Here is a 15,893-nt window from a genome sequence, read left to right on the forward strand (position 1 = left end):
ACACGGCACCTCACCAATGTGAACTAAACCTCACCAAAACAGACTCTGTGAAACTATTGCCAGGAGTAAGATTCGCATCATGGCTAGTTTAAGCATTAATGACACCCGAAATATCAATAATATAGGTGCTAGTAAAGGTACTATACTTATGATATTGAAGTATTTGAAAGTATGGAATATGTATCAAGTATGGTATGGAACAATGTTGGTATGGTATGGAAAATTGCAAGTATGGTATGGAGAGAGTAAAGCAAGTATGGAGTATGGAAAATTCTCGTTCCATACCATACCATACCATGCCCTGCTTCTGATACTGCTAAGCCTAAGACCAGTTCAGGCACTTAATCACAAGCAGTATATATTATAATCATATGAAACTGCAGTAGGTAAGACGAACTTTCCAATCATCTAATTGACATATGCCTGGGATAGTAGTAGGCTGGACAGTGGACATGCATTTTGTCGAGGAATTTATGAAAATTTTAGAACAAGGATCCTGTGATGTTTACGGTTAGAACATCATAGGACGCACAAACGAGTGATACCCCATCCAGTCCGGTGAAAGATGCGCGAAAAGGTTTATAAATGACCACATCATTTCATAGCACCAAAAGATCGCGATAAAATGAAGATTGGAATGAGTCAAAACCGACTTGTCGTTGTCTCTCTCGTGTGTGGAATCTCAGTCCAATTTTTTCAAATAAATCTCGCGACAAGAGACCATACTCAATGTTGGCAATTGGCAAGGTTTAAGAATCATATTATTGCATTTTCTACGATATATTCTGTATTATTTTAACTTGGTTCGCCTGTTATTTTTAGAATAATTATCCAATTCAACCGACGACCAGTGATTGCGTGCAATAGTCGTGATCGGCAGCGTGATTTCGCATGCTGTAGACACCGATTCCATTACTGGGTCTCTTAATGAGACATCCTCCTTGGCCCAGAACATGCAAATAAGACGCAATGGAATGAAAACTAACAGAAGATACCATAAAAGGACAAGTGGTGACGATGGAATTGGCATTTGACAGTAGTCAAAGTCAATGAGTCAGCTCGCGGTACAGAAATCTCAAGTGCTGACTAGATACTGGTTTTGGTCAAAAACTATAAATATCAAAATATTTCACCAATTTATTTGGAACAGGGGCGGCCAACCCGTGGCCCACCGAGAAGGCTCTGTGTGGCACGCGAGGTAATTCTCGAAATTAGTTAGAACATCAGGCAAAATTGCAAGGCTAACCAAAATTTGATTGACCTCACCGCGAAATTTGATGATGACTTAAACATCAGTTCCGACGCATTGGCGAAACCGGGGGCCAGCCACATTCATCGCAGATGACCATAAAGTAGAATATTTCGTAGAAGATTTATTCGACTTGAAATTTTTTTTGGCACTTTGCATGATTTATTGTCACTCAATTTCTTACATTCAGTATTAGAGCCCCTCCTGAAAATTATAAACACGCGTCATTTACAGAGTTAAGTTAACTATATTCGCAATTAGGAGATAGAGTGTCTCGCCCAACATGCGACTTAGCTTGTGCGCACGCAGCGAGATCGTCAGCTGTGAAACATTTGCACAAAATGATAGAGCCATGTTCACCGAAACCTTCGATGTTGCTATGTCTATCCTGTCCTTGCCAAATGAGCTCAGTGGTAAAAAAGGCTACCCCAATATGCAAGTGACGTAATTATTGATCGAATGCATTCATTAAAATTTAGGCCGAGCGCTTCGCGTGACCACGACTTCAATGCACAATGTGCAGTTGTACAGAGTTTTCATGACATAATTGTAGTCAATTTCAAAGCGTAGTAACATAAGTCTTGTTTTCAACGTTACCTAATTCGGTTCGCTCCTATCGGACGATAAAAAAGGTCATCAACATTCAAGTGGCCCGCGCAATGGTTCGTTGATCTCCTGTGGCCTTTTGGCCGAGAAGGTTGGCCACCCCTGATTTAGGATGAAATGTTCAATAAAGCTACTAGTACTACCACAGAATGGAAATGGTTGTTTTTGACAATAACTTAATAAGAAGTAACTAAACGGAATGCATATATGACGTTGCCACCAATTCCACTCTGGGTATAGGCTACTAGCCTATACCCAAACTGATGTGACAGGGCTGAATAATTTCATAAATCCATATATCCCTGTATTCCCTGGACCCACAGAGCAATAATTCATTTCTGTCAATGGAAATACTCGAATACATTCTTTACTCTATCTGTCAAACATTCATTCGAGGAAGAAGATCCAGACGGCTAGTTCCTTAATTGGAGGATGAAACGAATTCATTATGCTTCCGTTAAATGAGCTGCCCGGCATATGCGGCGAAAATGAGAAAAACAGTAGTATCCGACGGCCGACGCTAACCTGTCTAACAGCTATTAAGCCGTATTACAACATCCACACGCAACGTTTATTGATCAACGATTACAGACGGGTTCAACAGGACTCCCTATTAATTCACAAGCACAATCCGTCCCATAACGTATTTAAGATTTTCGCTTAGACTGGTGACCTGTGCGGAAACCTCAATCGCCATGTACACGAAGCACCATCGACGCGGCAAAAAAAAATCTGCGGAATCGGAGTCGATCGAAAATCTAACAAAAATGGGCGCTGCCTATCTATTTTTATCTGTAGGCATGGTATGTCAAGGCCGATATGCATGAATGATTTCCGAGATATTGCTTTGTTCAGTTCATTATTTCAGTTTCAGTTCAGTTTGTTATTAGTCATTTTATGCATTTAGATCACTGCAAGATTGCGATACAATGAAAAGATGGGACGGTGTCGAAACGACATGGAGTAGTCTTTGATATCAGACACCGATCTTGGCCCAGACGACGTGAAGAAAAGACCTGCACTGCAGACTGAACTGAATGAAAAATTATTATAATCGAAGGTACCATAAAAAGGCAAGCGATGAAGATGTAGTGGCATGTGTGGGAAGGCGAGATCGATATATCAGATCACGAACCGGTAACCAGGAGTGTTGAATAGTACTCATACAGTAGAATCTGGTTGTATTTTGACTCGAATTTGGACAAACTCGACGTCTGTCGGACCTATTCCGTCTATTTTATAGGTCCCAAGAGTGCGATAAAATGAACGGAGAGGTAGGATTCGAAACGGTCCGTAGTAGTCCGTCAATCACACACCCACATTGGTCTAGAACAGGGTCGGGTCACCAGATGTGATCAGTAACGAAGTACTTCTACTTTTTGGAAGTACTCAAGTAGTTTTCCTCTATTTCTGGTACTTACTCAAGTATATCTGATTTTATCTACTTCTACTTCTACTTCGTACTATTTTGTGATCTACTTACTTACTTTTCGCTGTTTTCAGTTTGTCAAGTAGAAGTAGTTTAATCCCCCAATAAGAAAAAAAGGCTGAGGAATTTCTGGGCTGTTTTCACGGAGTACCAACATTTAATATCCACAAAAGTCAAGTAAAACCCAGAAATTTTCTTGCGCTTCGCGCACAGTAGTTATGGAGTAGCAAAATATGTTTTAACGACAATATCAGTGAATATGATTTAAGTACCGGATTGCTAATGGTTTCGCTCACACCGCAATGTCGCCCAAAACAAATATTTCATCACAGTTTATATGGCCCACTATACAACGTTTGAAACTACCGTTTCCCAATAGCAATTACCTGTCCTATCGACATATAGCAGCCCATGACGTGTCCTGCTAATCTGGAAAATCCTGCTTTTTGGAACGTTACACCTGTTTTAGCAGATCACCATTGAAGCTTTATGGACAAAAGACCTAAAATATATTTTCCGATATTTAGAATTGGTATTTGTATTTCACTTTTAATTCCGAGTATGATACTCGGAGTATCACATTTTGAGTTCTAATTACTTTCAATTCTTTTGTCTGCAGAACATACATGTTGAAGCATAAAAGCAAATGAAGTAATGCCCCAATTTTCCGAAAGTAAAGCTACACTAAATATGAATTTTACTATCCGCAATATTTGTTAGTAACGTATAGGCCTATTAATCGCGAAAAGTGCTGAAACCTGCTGGGGTAGGGCGCCATGTCATGATATTCTCTAAAACGTGATCTTCTAGTAAAAAAAGGGTTATTATTGCATTTTCATATCAATACTATAATTTGCATCCCATGATGCAAACGAATGCTTAATCTGTCGAAAATTGATACCTCCTGGGATGCATCAATACGAATCAAGCTCTCTGCACATTCCGCATAGCTCAATTTGCAGCTTTTGACAGTTCATACGAACGAATTAAGACTGTTTTCAAAACTACTTACTTATTACTTGAGCAGATTTAAAGTCAGTCAATTCTACTTCTACTTCGAGTAGTTTTAGGTGGCTTATGGAAGAAGAACTTCTACTCGTACTTGAGTAGATTATTTCGTCGTTACTTCTACTTCTACTTGAGTAGCTTTCTTGATTACTTTGACCACCTCTGCGGGTCACCAACGCGGTGCCCGCGGGCCCCAAGCAGCCCGCGCAGGGATATCTCTGAGCCCGTGAGGACCAAATGAGTAGGCTAGCTCGCGAGCCTGTTCTAAAAAGAAATCGAATATCAGCACTTACCAGTGATCTTTTATTTATTAGGATTGATTTAGCTATTCTAGTTTGAATCATATACTAGCATGTAACTTACAAATGACGATACATAAACTTAAACACTTACAATGATGATATCAAATATCCTCAATTACAATTAACCAAAATGTAATCGAATCACAAGACTGGGGATACGGAACGCTGCTTATACAGGCGATATTACGAAATCCCATCCACGGTGTTCTTGAAATGGCGGGGGGTTCCGTTGTGGTAGCGCGACGTCAAGGACAATGCCAAAGGAGTTACATTACTATTCGGTAGCAGATAGCCCTGAAGGCTGAAGCACTAGCAGATTTTCAATGTCTACATGCCCTGCCCATTGCCCATTACGTATTGCATCTTTTGACACAGCTTGATTCTCTTACTCTCAACGCAATTTAGTACTATATGTTTTAAACTTTCTGTAATCGTTGCTGCTGTCATGCAGCCTATAACTAGGGGTGTGTTCAAAACAAAAATCAACTTGAAACAAATGTGCTTAAAACAAGGCTGTTGTTTGAAACATGATTTTTGTTGCTTTTTTTTTTCGTTTTTTTTCGAAGCAATGACGTCATAAATATCAAATTATGACGTTATAGTGGATTGACAATAACAATTGAAAATATAGGGTAAATGTAGCTCCTTTGACGAAATAGGCTTCCAACCCCTGCCATGTAGTAGGCTAAGTACGGACCAAAAATATGTTTAACCAGGACTATATCGTCATGCAGCATTTTTTTACGGTTGGCGGTCATCATCATCAGAACAATGTATTACGTACTAACGGACTATTTCGCGGGTTCCAACCATCCCATATCGTATACATCGGCTATATCGGGTGGTAATCGCCCGCAGGCTCATAAAACATGTTTTTTTGGAAAGTATTTTCACACTTGTGGCATAATTATACAACTGAAAAAAATTGTTTTTTAAAGGCCTTTTATTTTGAAACACTGTCCAAAACATGTTTAAACAATATGTTTTAAACACAACCCTACGTATAACGAAATATATTGAGCCTGGATGCTAAACAGTGGGAGATTAAAATTGTAACACTGCCGAATGACCTCCACCCCTTAGCCCACCGGGCTGCACCAAACTTTTGGTTCCTTGTTGAGAGAGAGAGAGAGAGAGAGAGAGAGAGAGAGACACGCCACGACATATAAAGTTTTAAAGGCCATGTAACATGCGACTCCAAGAAGTGTGTCAGAACGATCGGCAGCGACAAAACCTTGGCCGTAAAGAACTGCCCTTATGCTGACCGAAAACTTCATTATATATACAAAATACATATAGGTTTAATCGTCCATATAGGCGCCTGAATGACTGGCGCCGAATGTTCCTGTCCTGGCAATGTGAACCTCACAAGACAAACACCATCCCGCAGAAAAAAATTCTATGCCAGTGAAGAAATACCAATCCGAAATCGTGTGTTCTTTCAGTTTAGTACGTTTGGGCCATTCTATATTTTTTGATATACCAGACATACTCTGTTGCCGCTTCTCTACTTCTACGCCCCCAACGATACCACATCGAACATATTCTCCAATACAGAATTGAAGTGGTGCACCGCGCCCATCTGTTATCACTTGTGCATAAAGTGATTTTATGTAATAACAATATTCTTCGTGAGAAAAGTGTCGTCTCTATCACGGATGAAATACGCCATTCGTGGAAAATGAAAATCAGTGATAGAGATTACAGGGAGCTAATTACAAATGTGGGTATAAGCATAGTGGTTGGATAGAAATCACTCGGTTCTATGACAGAAGTCAAATTTCCCAGTCGGCCCCGTTACAAAAGTAATTGACGGTAACCAGTAATGCCCACAGCCCCACATATTCGCTTATATCACGAATGTGAGACGAGAGACGGTTCTATATAAAACCGGTGCGAACTAGCTGAATCCGACCACTGGATATAAGCCTGTGGAACCGGCTACTATATTACTGAAGTAGTCACTATATAGGTAGAGGTATAGTGCTTCGTAAATCAAACCACTGATAAGTACTATATGTAATGAGACATTCAAGACACTTGATTGAGTCAAAATTTTACGATCGTCATCGAAACAGGCAATAGCGATACGCTAAACCAGGGGTTCTCAACCCGCGGCCCGCGGCCGCATGCGTCCGCAGACCTTTATTTTGCGGCCCGCGACATCTTTCATTATAAACGCAATTGCTACTGGCGCGATATTGTTACATATTAATTTAGCTACTTAGCTCTGTTATCGCACCGCCTGTCTCGTTTGATTACTTATTCTTTGATGTGTTCTGGTTTCTTGATATGTGCTCGTCTGTAGATTGTTATTGTTTTCCATCGATATTCGGCTAAACTCTGGTTCAAGACAATTCAGTTGTGTAGTACACTGTTAAAGAGTGTTTCACTCTCCGCGAATGGTTTTAACAAATACGAGAACAAGGAACGGTAAATTAAACGGCGAGAACTAGGTTTGTAACTCTGTGTGGAACGGTCAATTTGCTTCCTCAGGTGTAAATGGAAAACCGATGTGACAATTTGTCGAAGATCAGTTGTCGTAACGAAGCGTAGAAACTTAAAATTATACCACTACACTTTCTTCTGAAGTTATACGTATCGCCTGATGTTAGAAAATCATTGCTAGCTAGTTGTCAATTCCACCAATCCTAGGCTTACCATATTTTGGAAATCTAAAAAGAGGACACATTTTCAGAAATTTGAGACTTGCAAAACCGGAGAAGAATTCTCAAAAACCGGTGAATTTTTCCCCATCGGTTGACTAAATAAAAAAAAAGGTCATCTTTTCGCTCAGAGCTGAAATCACCGTTTTCACTCCGAAATTCCCGCCAGAGCGTCACTTCTGTGCCAATTTACGGCATATCACTCGCAATTTGCTATAAATGTTACCTAAATTTTCAAAAAAGAGGACAAAATCTCAAAAAAGAGGACAATAGGGCGTCCTCCGAGGACACTTTCAAAAAAGTCAAAAAAGAGGACAAATCCTCTTAAAAGAGGACGTATGGTAACCCTAACCAATCCATATTTCGATGCATTGTTAAAATTGTCGACGATGCTACAGACGCATGGTTCAAAATTGCTTAGAATATTGCTAAATCCATGAAATTTGCCAGAGAAGGTGTTATTTCAATAAAACTGAGACATAGGCCTACTGTCCGAAAATTCGCTGCTTCCGGAACTTAACTGCAAGGACAACATCACCTGACAAATTTTGAAGCTACATTTGTCAGATTCAACAGTGACCAGAAGAGTAACAACAATGTCCGTTGATCTTTCATCGCATGTTCTGAAATACGTTGCCGTGTAGATTACTTTAGCCTAGCATTGGACGAATCCACTGACTCCACAGACATTCCATAGCTAATTATTTGGGTGCTTTTTATCAGAGTGGTAATGCTGGCAGGGCAAACGCGGGGAGGGATCAGCGAAAAACATCAACTTAAGAAAGCTGACTTCTATCTCTATGACTATTGGTGCAGGGCTCCAGCCACGGAAGGAAAGGAATAGGGTTCATTGGTTTGTTCAGAAATGACCCGAACGCCAGAGTTCTTCTCATATCACTGAGAACGCAAAGTGATAATGGCCTGTGTTACGAAAAAGTTACCATAATTTTATACTTGCTCGCTCACGTATTGAAACAGAGAGTTCTGTTTTCTGGTGGAAGGTGCATAACCGACTTGGCAATGCACGCTCAATGACGAGATATATACTTGCGCCGCTGGAAGATATATATTCTCACAAAAAAAAACTGCAAACTTACGAACTCTGTCCATTAATGCTTTAGAGTGCATAAAAATGTACTAAACGACTGGTAAATAGGCTACAGTAGCCTAAATTTAATAGTAGCCCACAAATACACGGAAATAATGTTCTGCGGCCCGCGGCGTCTTTTGCTGTTAAAATGCGGCCCGTTATACAAGGGAAGTTGAGAACCCCTGCGCTAAACGAACCATTGTAAATATTCGAGGAGGGTGGGGGAATTTTCATAATTGAAAATGCGTCATCGTGTGCTCAAAATTCAATATGGAGATGTCCCCTGCTACGTGCATAATATCCATCTATCTACGGACTGTATGGATTTGTGTCGATGGCCGAACAGCAAAAAATGACACTCCAAGAAAAATCGGCAACCATAAACTGCTTCTGATGGCTCACTTGACATAGCGCGCAATAGCTACACATCTACTCCACGTAGGCTAAATAGCCTACTTTTGGTTTTGAAAGCTAAGAAGTCAAAATTCGGAAGGCTGCGTTACTACACGCAACACACAGCGTCGATGTATGCGGCACGCAATCTCTGTCCTCCACCCAATAGTCAAAAAGTTATAAATCATTTCGTTTCTATTAGATTGAATTTGACAACCCGATCCATTCGCTGCAGGGTTATCTAGAGAACAGTTTTAGCTATATCCCTGCATCACAGGCTCATCAAATTGTTTTCGATACCGTATAATCGCCCCGATAAGAAAATTTAATAATACGAGCTCTTTGGACGAGCTGGTCTCGCAATTCGTCTCCGAAAAGACGTTTCACGCGTCATGCTGCGGGTGGAAGCGCGTCGAAATGCTTTAGAATCGTGCAACCGCCGGGGCGTATTCGGCGCGCAGCACCACGGAAATAGCATTTGTCGCCAGTTAGCATACGTATAAATAAGACAAAAAACATTTAGCCAAACGTTGAGGTTGTACAAAACACTGAAAGCAAACATTGGTATCTCGGTCGGAATAAATATGCTTAGGATTCCGCCGACAACATCAGTGGTGATCCCAACTGTGGCACCACGAAAAACGCGCTTAATGCATTCCATAAGTTTATCGCGTTTTCTCTTCCTTATCGCAGTACCAGCAGTATTCAGTGAACCAATTCTCGTGACACTTTCTTTTTGTGGTCTGCATTTCTTCGTGCTGTGGACCATTTGTTTTTTCCTGTGCATCAAGAGCGGATATAAAAATAGCGATGACAGCAGAGCCTGTATGGTTACAGTGCTGGCTACCAGAACTCCAAATGGTATGTGTGTGGCAAAATTAACCGTGGTAGGCATACAAACTCCGTCAACTGATTCATAATCTCTCCATAGCATGAACAGAGCCAAGACTACGCCGAGAGTCACTGGCATGATCGCGTATGCCGCATAACTTATCGCCTTTAGGGTTTTTGAACGAAGTGGTTTCAAAACGGGGTTGGAATAGAACGTGAGTTGGCGTAGCCATAAAAATACGTGACAGCAGTGAAGGCTAATTGCTGTGGTGGCGACCATTGCCTTCGTTAGATAATCACAGACAGGGTCTTCTAAGTCCCCCATCAATAGCAGACACTGTTCCACTGCACTTCTGAGTGTTACGATAACCACACAGGCTAGGATAGTCCGGAGCAACCAAGCTCCACGATCTCTCTCTTTCCGTCTTTGAATTGATACAGCATTCGTCGGATATTCTTGAAGGTCCAGGTCCATGGATGTACTGTGTGCTGTGCTGTGTATGAGATTGCTGTTGCTTTTGTTGCTTTCAACGCTCATCTGCTCTATATAGAGTACCTTTGGTGTAGGGTTATCCTCGGGTGTATTTAAACGAGATTCTGTCGTGTTAACGATTTGTTGACTATTGTCGGGGTCGACGTTGCTGGACTTACTGCGGAAAATGTACTTCCTGTGACTTTTGTCTCTCCTCGACACTCTCCTTACTCTTTGTTTTCTCATATGCAACACGAGGACAACGACAACATACAATGAGAATAACGTAAGCGTAGCAGATGTAGTTTCACAAATAATCCATATCGGTTGCAGTATTCCTGTCGTAGTCTGATTACTACTCTTTTCATGAATTGTTGCATTCTCAAGCGATTCACTTCCATTCATTTCCGTTTCGAGTCCCATATATCAAAATCCCTACTCATCAGACCAAATGAAGATGCGGCTACGCATTTGGTAGAACATTAGCTATATGCAATGGAATTGAAGAGGTGGCGATTTGAGCAGAAAATATTCATTTCGGTAACTCATATGACGTAAAGCATAATTTACATAACTACGTAGAATTTATATATAACTAATGTATACGTAATGTAGCTGCGTAACATGGTCCCGCTAAAACGGGTGAGTGATCACCACTATATCTTCTAAGAGTTAGTTGCGAATGACAACTGTAACCCTATACTATATTTGGAGAAATTCGACCTCATTAGGTATGTAGTCTTGATGCATCTGCAATGAAAAGTGGGTTGAACGTATTGCATATTTTTCTTCGAGTTCATGACATAATATCGTATATTTGAAACTTGTTATTCAAATGGGATATAACTATACGATAGTTTCGACTGAACCGCTTCCTTCTCTTACTAAAATCATAACACCGTCCTACGCAGTCAAGAAATGCGGGGGTTTCTCTATGTCAAACGATGACGCTTACGCGTGAAAACACGGTGTATCTGATTTTCGTTTCCTGCTTAGGGCTATACGAAGTTCGGATTGGTGGAGCGATAATGTCAACACCTGAATCTTTTTGGCATTGGCAATCGCAACACCTACAGGAACTCGAAGAAAAATAGTTGCTGTTGCTACTGCTATACATCAACATAAACAACTAGTATCGAACAATTATACAAATGCATTAAATCTCCCAAGTAGTGGAGCATCATAGCTAAACCGAAACCGCATTTTTTGCGGTTCTGTTGGATGGATATGTAGCCTATTGTGAGACAGGTTGGCATACCAAATGTAGACGTATTCGCGCAATTGTATACCTACGCGGCACACATATTCTCACGCAAGACATTTTGAGTAATTGAGCAACTGGATTGATCGGACTTGAAAAATATAGGACCCGAATCCACTTTGCGTGAGTTTTCTGAACATGTTCGACTAGGGCAGGGGTTCCCAAACTAGGGGTCGCGACCCCAATGGGGTCGTTTGCCAATTCGTTTGGGTCGCGAAAGCGAAAATTAAATATCAATAACTATTACAAGAATGTCAATTGAACGGATGCTATTGGAGGCTCATTTCTGAAGATTTTAGTTTATTTTTCAACATAAAAGGTAAAAACTTCCTCGGAGGAGTGCGAACTACACTATCTGATCGGTCGAAGTGTAGTTTTAAAGAGCCACTTACTATAAAGCAGGGATCGCCAACTCAAGACGGGTTGCGGGCCACTCTTCAAACTTCGTAGCGGCCGCGGGCCGCATGAACTCGATATCGATATAAATAGGCAACCACGTTCTAAAACTCTACGTCAGTACAACTATGTGCTACCTAACAACAGCATAGTGACCCCGAAAGAAGTAATATTTTATTGAAGTAGTACAAATACAACAAAAAATCATTATCATCAATTTTGTTTTATTTTGAACTCTGAGCTGTGCAGGATACCTTGAAACGCTTTTCAGCAACTAGGGAATCGATATTGGGGTCAGCGAGATACGTTACTAGCTGAAAGACCATCTCCACGTAAAGCTTGAAATTGTGGGGAAGCCCTAAGTCAGTGGTTCTCAAACTTTTTTAGGCAGCCCCCCTTTGTGATACTGAAAAAATTCGCGCCACCCTCATCGTCCTATCACAAAATGCAACCAGAATGCTAGCAATCCCAACTAATAGTTTGACGGCACGGAAGGGTATGACTGTTGATGAGAGTTCTATAATATGAATTCCGGACTATACACAGAGCGACAACTACGAAAATGCAGTAAATCAGGCAAAGCGCGAAAAAAGAATTCAGCTGGGCGCAGCTCCCTGGCCCCGTTAGACGCTTTCACGCCCCGACAAGGGCGACGCGCCCCTAGCTTAAGAACCACTGCCCTAAGCCGTTTTCTAAGAATCTCGGTCTTGTTAGTGTTTGGGCCATTGCACATCAAGGCAATATGCTCATTCACGTCAGCTGGTCCTCCCTCGATGGAATGCTGTTGCCATCGCCACAGCCGTTTTAGCTATAGTGACGGATAGTGATGTTGGGCAACGGAGAATATAACAACAAAAACAACAATATGTTGAACGGTAGTCAATTTCAGCATTTCAAAATGGTGTTCTTAGCTTTCTTCTGAAATCTCAGATCAAGTCGCGGGCCGCGTGTTGGTGACCCCTGCTATAAAGTATGGTTGGTGTCTGGCCATCACGCATTCACTATGTCGTTAGCATTGAAATCAATAGAACGGTAATTCTGCTTTCCACGTATCACTACTTGACTTTCGATTGGATATAGATAGAAATCGTTCCAAAGTACCTAAATACGTTGCTACAGCCATAATAGTTGGAGATTGACGAGTTCATAAATGCTATTACTGCGCACATCGTCACTTCTTTCCACATTGGTTGTGAGTAGGTTTTGGTGAAGATGCAGACCATTTTTAGTAATCAGCACACCAAATTGAGAGGGAGGTCGCGACCATAAAAAGTTTGAGAACCCCTTGACTAGGGTGACCAAGTACTGTATCATTGCGATCAACTGAACCTGTAATCGACCATTTAGTCACACGAAGAGATGTCAGAATGCCCTACAATTGCATTTGTAAAATTTTGTTTTCACTTGAAGATGCATGAGCGGCAATAGCAGGGAAAGTTTATCTCCTGCGTTGAAAATAAGAACTCGATAATAATGGTCCACCATTTACTTCAGTGGTTCTCAACCGGGGGTCCGCAAAGCCTCAAAATAGTTGGTAAGCTAATTTGTATTGTTTTTAATTTTGGAAAGTCACGAGGCAATTTCGCTTCATTACTAGTAAAACTCCAGAGCTCACATCAACAGAATGACAGTCTGAGATGAAATATCCTACTGTGCATGCAGATTCATTTTAATTGCCGAATTGCCAATAGCCTGCGGACACAAACATTTTCCTGTTTAGAGGTGTTTTGTTGGGAATTGTGTAAAAGTTGGGTGAGTAAGGTCAATCACGGTTACTTCGAAATTATTACAAAAATCCATTTTCTCCTGTGATATATATAACCATTTTCCACATTAACTTCAAGATAAGCTGCTATAGAAATGACCAGGCTTGACGTTAGGTGTTCATCAAAGAAAAATGATTGTCAATATTGATTCCATATTTGTTGCGATCATACCCAAACGTGCAGTCGGAAGCGTTACGCATTATTATTACATTCGCCACCACCTATATTTGTTGAAATGGATTTTCGGCCCTCAATAGTATCCCATCGAAGGCGGGGACTTTCAAGACACCACCACGTATTTAAAGAAATGCAATTGCAGAATTAGCTGTGAAGTGATGAAAGTCAACTCAATTTCTACCCGGATAGTATGATCTTATTTTCAAAACAAATCATTTTGTTGCTGTTTATCACTAAACCTAAACTTATTATTTGTATATGACAGGTGACGATTGCACTATAATTGAGCTAAGTTTGAACTAAAACTTTGTGCGGGGTATGTGACGGTTCGAAAGGGGTCAGCGAAGAAAAAAAGGTTGAGAACCACTGATGTACTTTTTCTTTCATCAGAGAGAGAGAGAGAATCTTTATTCGTATACGTTACATATCAACATAACACTACACAAATGTAACAGTGAAATGTGACATGCAAGGTAGACGGGAGGCTCGATATGACATAGTCTTCAGACCCGAGCCACCCAGGACAGGAGCAATTTTCACAGTCGATAACTAATGAATAAAAAATGAAATTAAAATAAACTAACGAACGAAAGGAAAAATTAGACACAGTATCATGGACCAATTTGAAACGCATCAAACGCATCTTTAAGATGATTTAGTCATCATATTCCTTCCAGAATGATTATATGATAATGATAATAATATAATTACCTGATACATAAATAGAATGATGCTACAAGAAGAGCACAACTGTTATTAGCTTGTATTCCAAGTTCTTTAGCTATATGAAATTCAAACGATACTGTCATATACTTGACTAAGGCCTCACGAACGTACTAGTTATATTTTGACGTGACCAGCATTTTTCTCAAAGCAAATCTGTGAAGTGACCGGCCGCATGGTATTATTATAATATATATATGCAATCCGACAACCTGAAGTTTAGGTTTGTCCAATTGCGTGGCAAGTTTATTTAAATGTTGGTCAAAGACGAATCTAAAATGCAGATGCGTCGCCGGTCGCAATTGACGTGTTTACCACCTCCGTTGTAATAGAATAGGCCGTTATACAGATAATAATCCAATTTTCCTTAAAACTCACATATAGTATCTGAAATATGCTAGTTGTTCGGAAATTATAACATTATCGGTGGTTCCTATAACCTTTATTAACCTAGGGAGCATTTACGGTAATCTTCAAGCCTTCGGGAACCCTAAATTTTAGCTGATTCAAAAATTTAAATCTAGCGCAATACACATTTAACTACAGTTTATATTATTCTTGCACAAAATGATTAACATATGATTTTCACAGACAACAAAAACATTGTAATGAATATTCGTATAAAAACCGGGTGACTTCTGCTGTTCCCTTTCAGATACCAGTCCAAAAATGCGAGGTTTCGAATTGGAAGGTGTCATCGTATTGTTTCGTCGAAACGCAACAGCGTGATACCATGTTATTAATTGCAAACGAGCTTATAAATATTGGAGATAGAATTGGCATTTCAGAAGAACGGGATTTCGATGTCGATCCCCAACATCCGTTGCGTACGCCACGCCTCTACACACGACGTACAACCGCAACACTGCGCAACAGCTGTAACACAATTAGGCTACTGATCGGGCCTAATTGCCTGCAACCAATGACGGCCAAGACAAGCGTATCATCACAAATCATATGTATGAGTTGTGTTTGTGCGTCTTGACCTCTGGACCCCTGCGACTGGCTCAGTTCCCAGTAATACCGGTTAAGGACCTCTGCATTAGATATATATTTAAAAGTGCGAAGTCCTATTTCATTCAACGCGGTCGCATCAGTCATCAGTAGTCTATACTTCGGCCTTCATTGTGGTAGGTCACAGTGAAATGCAGTGTAGTACGGCCCTGTTTGTGTCACCTTGTGAATCCCGGTACTGTCTCAAATTTCGAGAGCAGTGCTATAATATTCGTGCAACCATATTCTTGCACAAACACATCATTAGATCGCCTTGTCATCACGCTACATAACACCGACGATCCATCAAGACACGACATACGTCATGGGAATAATGATTCATTTTACAGTATTCTTATGCAATGCGTATGTGGTCTTATATAATACGCAAAATATCTCATTCACCTGAGCTTATGTTTTCAATATACTACGACTTTGTGGTATATAGATAAAATCTACGCTGCATAACTACTATTGCCAACTTTTCCTTTTCGTTGCAGGTTGCATCACAGTTCTTGTGTTTTGAATCGA

At 40.6% G+C, this 15,893-nt stretch overlaps 2 protein-coding genes across 2 annotated transcripts in view; both read right to left on the reverse strand.

The window, feature by feature from the left end:
- The window catches only part of LOC145438846 (uncharacterized), a 186,410-nt gene that overhangs the window by 59,763 nt on the left and 110,754 nt on the right, over positions 1-15,893 (reverse strand). The gene's annotated exons all lie outside the window — the stretch shown is intronic.
- Positions 8,308-11,124, reverse strand: LOC145438832 (uncharacterized). Its single transcript, XM_080316196.1, has one exon. It carries the CDS (start codon positions 10,467-10,469, stop codon positions 9,069-9,071), a length of 1,401 nt encoding a protein of 466 aa, XP_080172322.1. The 5' UTR covers positions 10,470-11,124; the 3' UTR covers positions 8,308-9,068.

Source organism: Botryllus schlosseri, chromosome 5, assembly GCF_051294905.1.
Source record: "Botryllus schlosseri isolate E-star chromosome 5, Bs_hap1, whole genome shotgun sequence".
Taxonomy (NCBI): domain Eukaryota; kingdom Metazoa; phylum Chordata; class Ascidiacea; order Stolidobranchia; family Styelidae; genus Botryllus; species Botryllus schlosseri.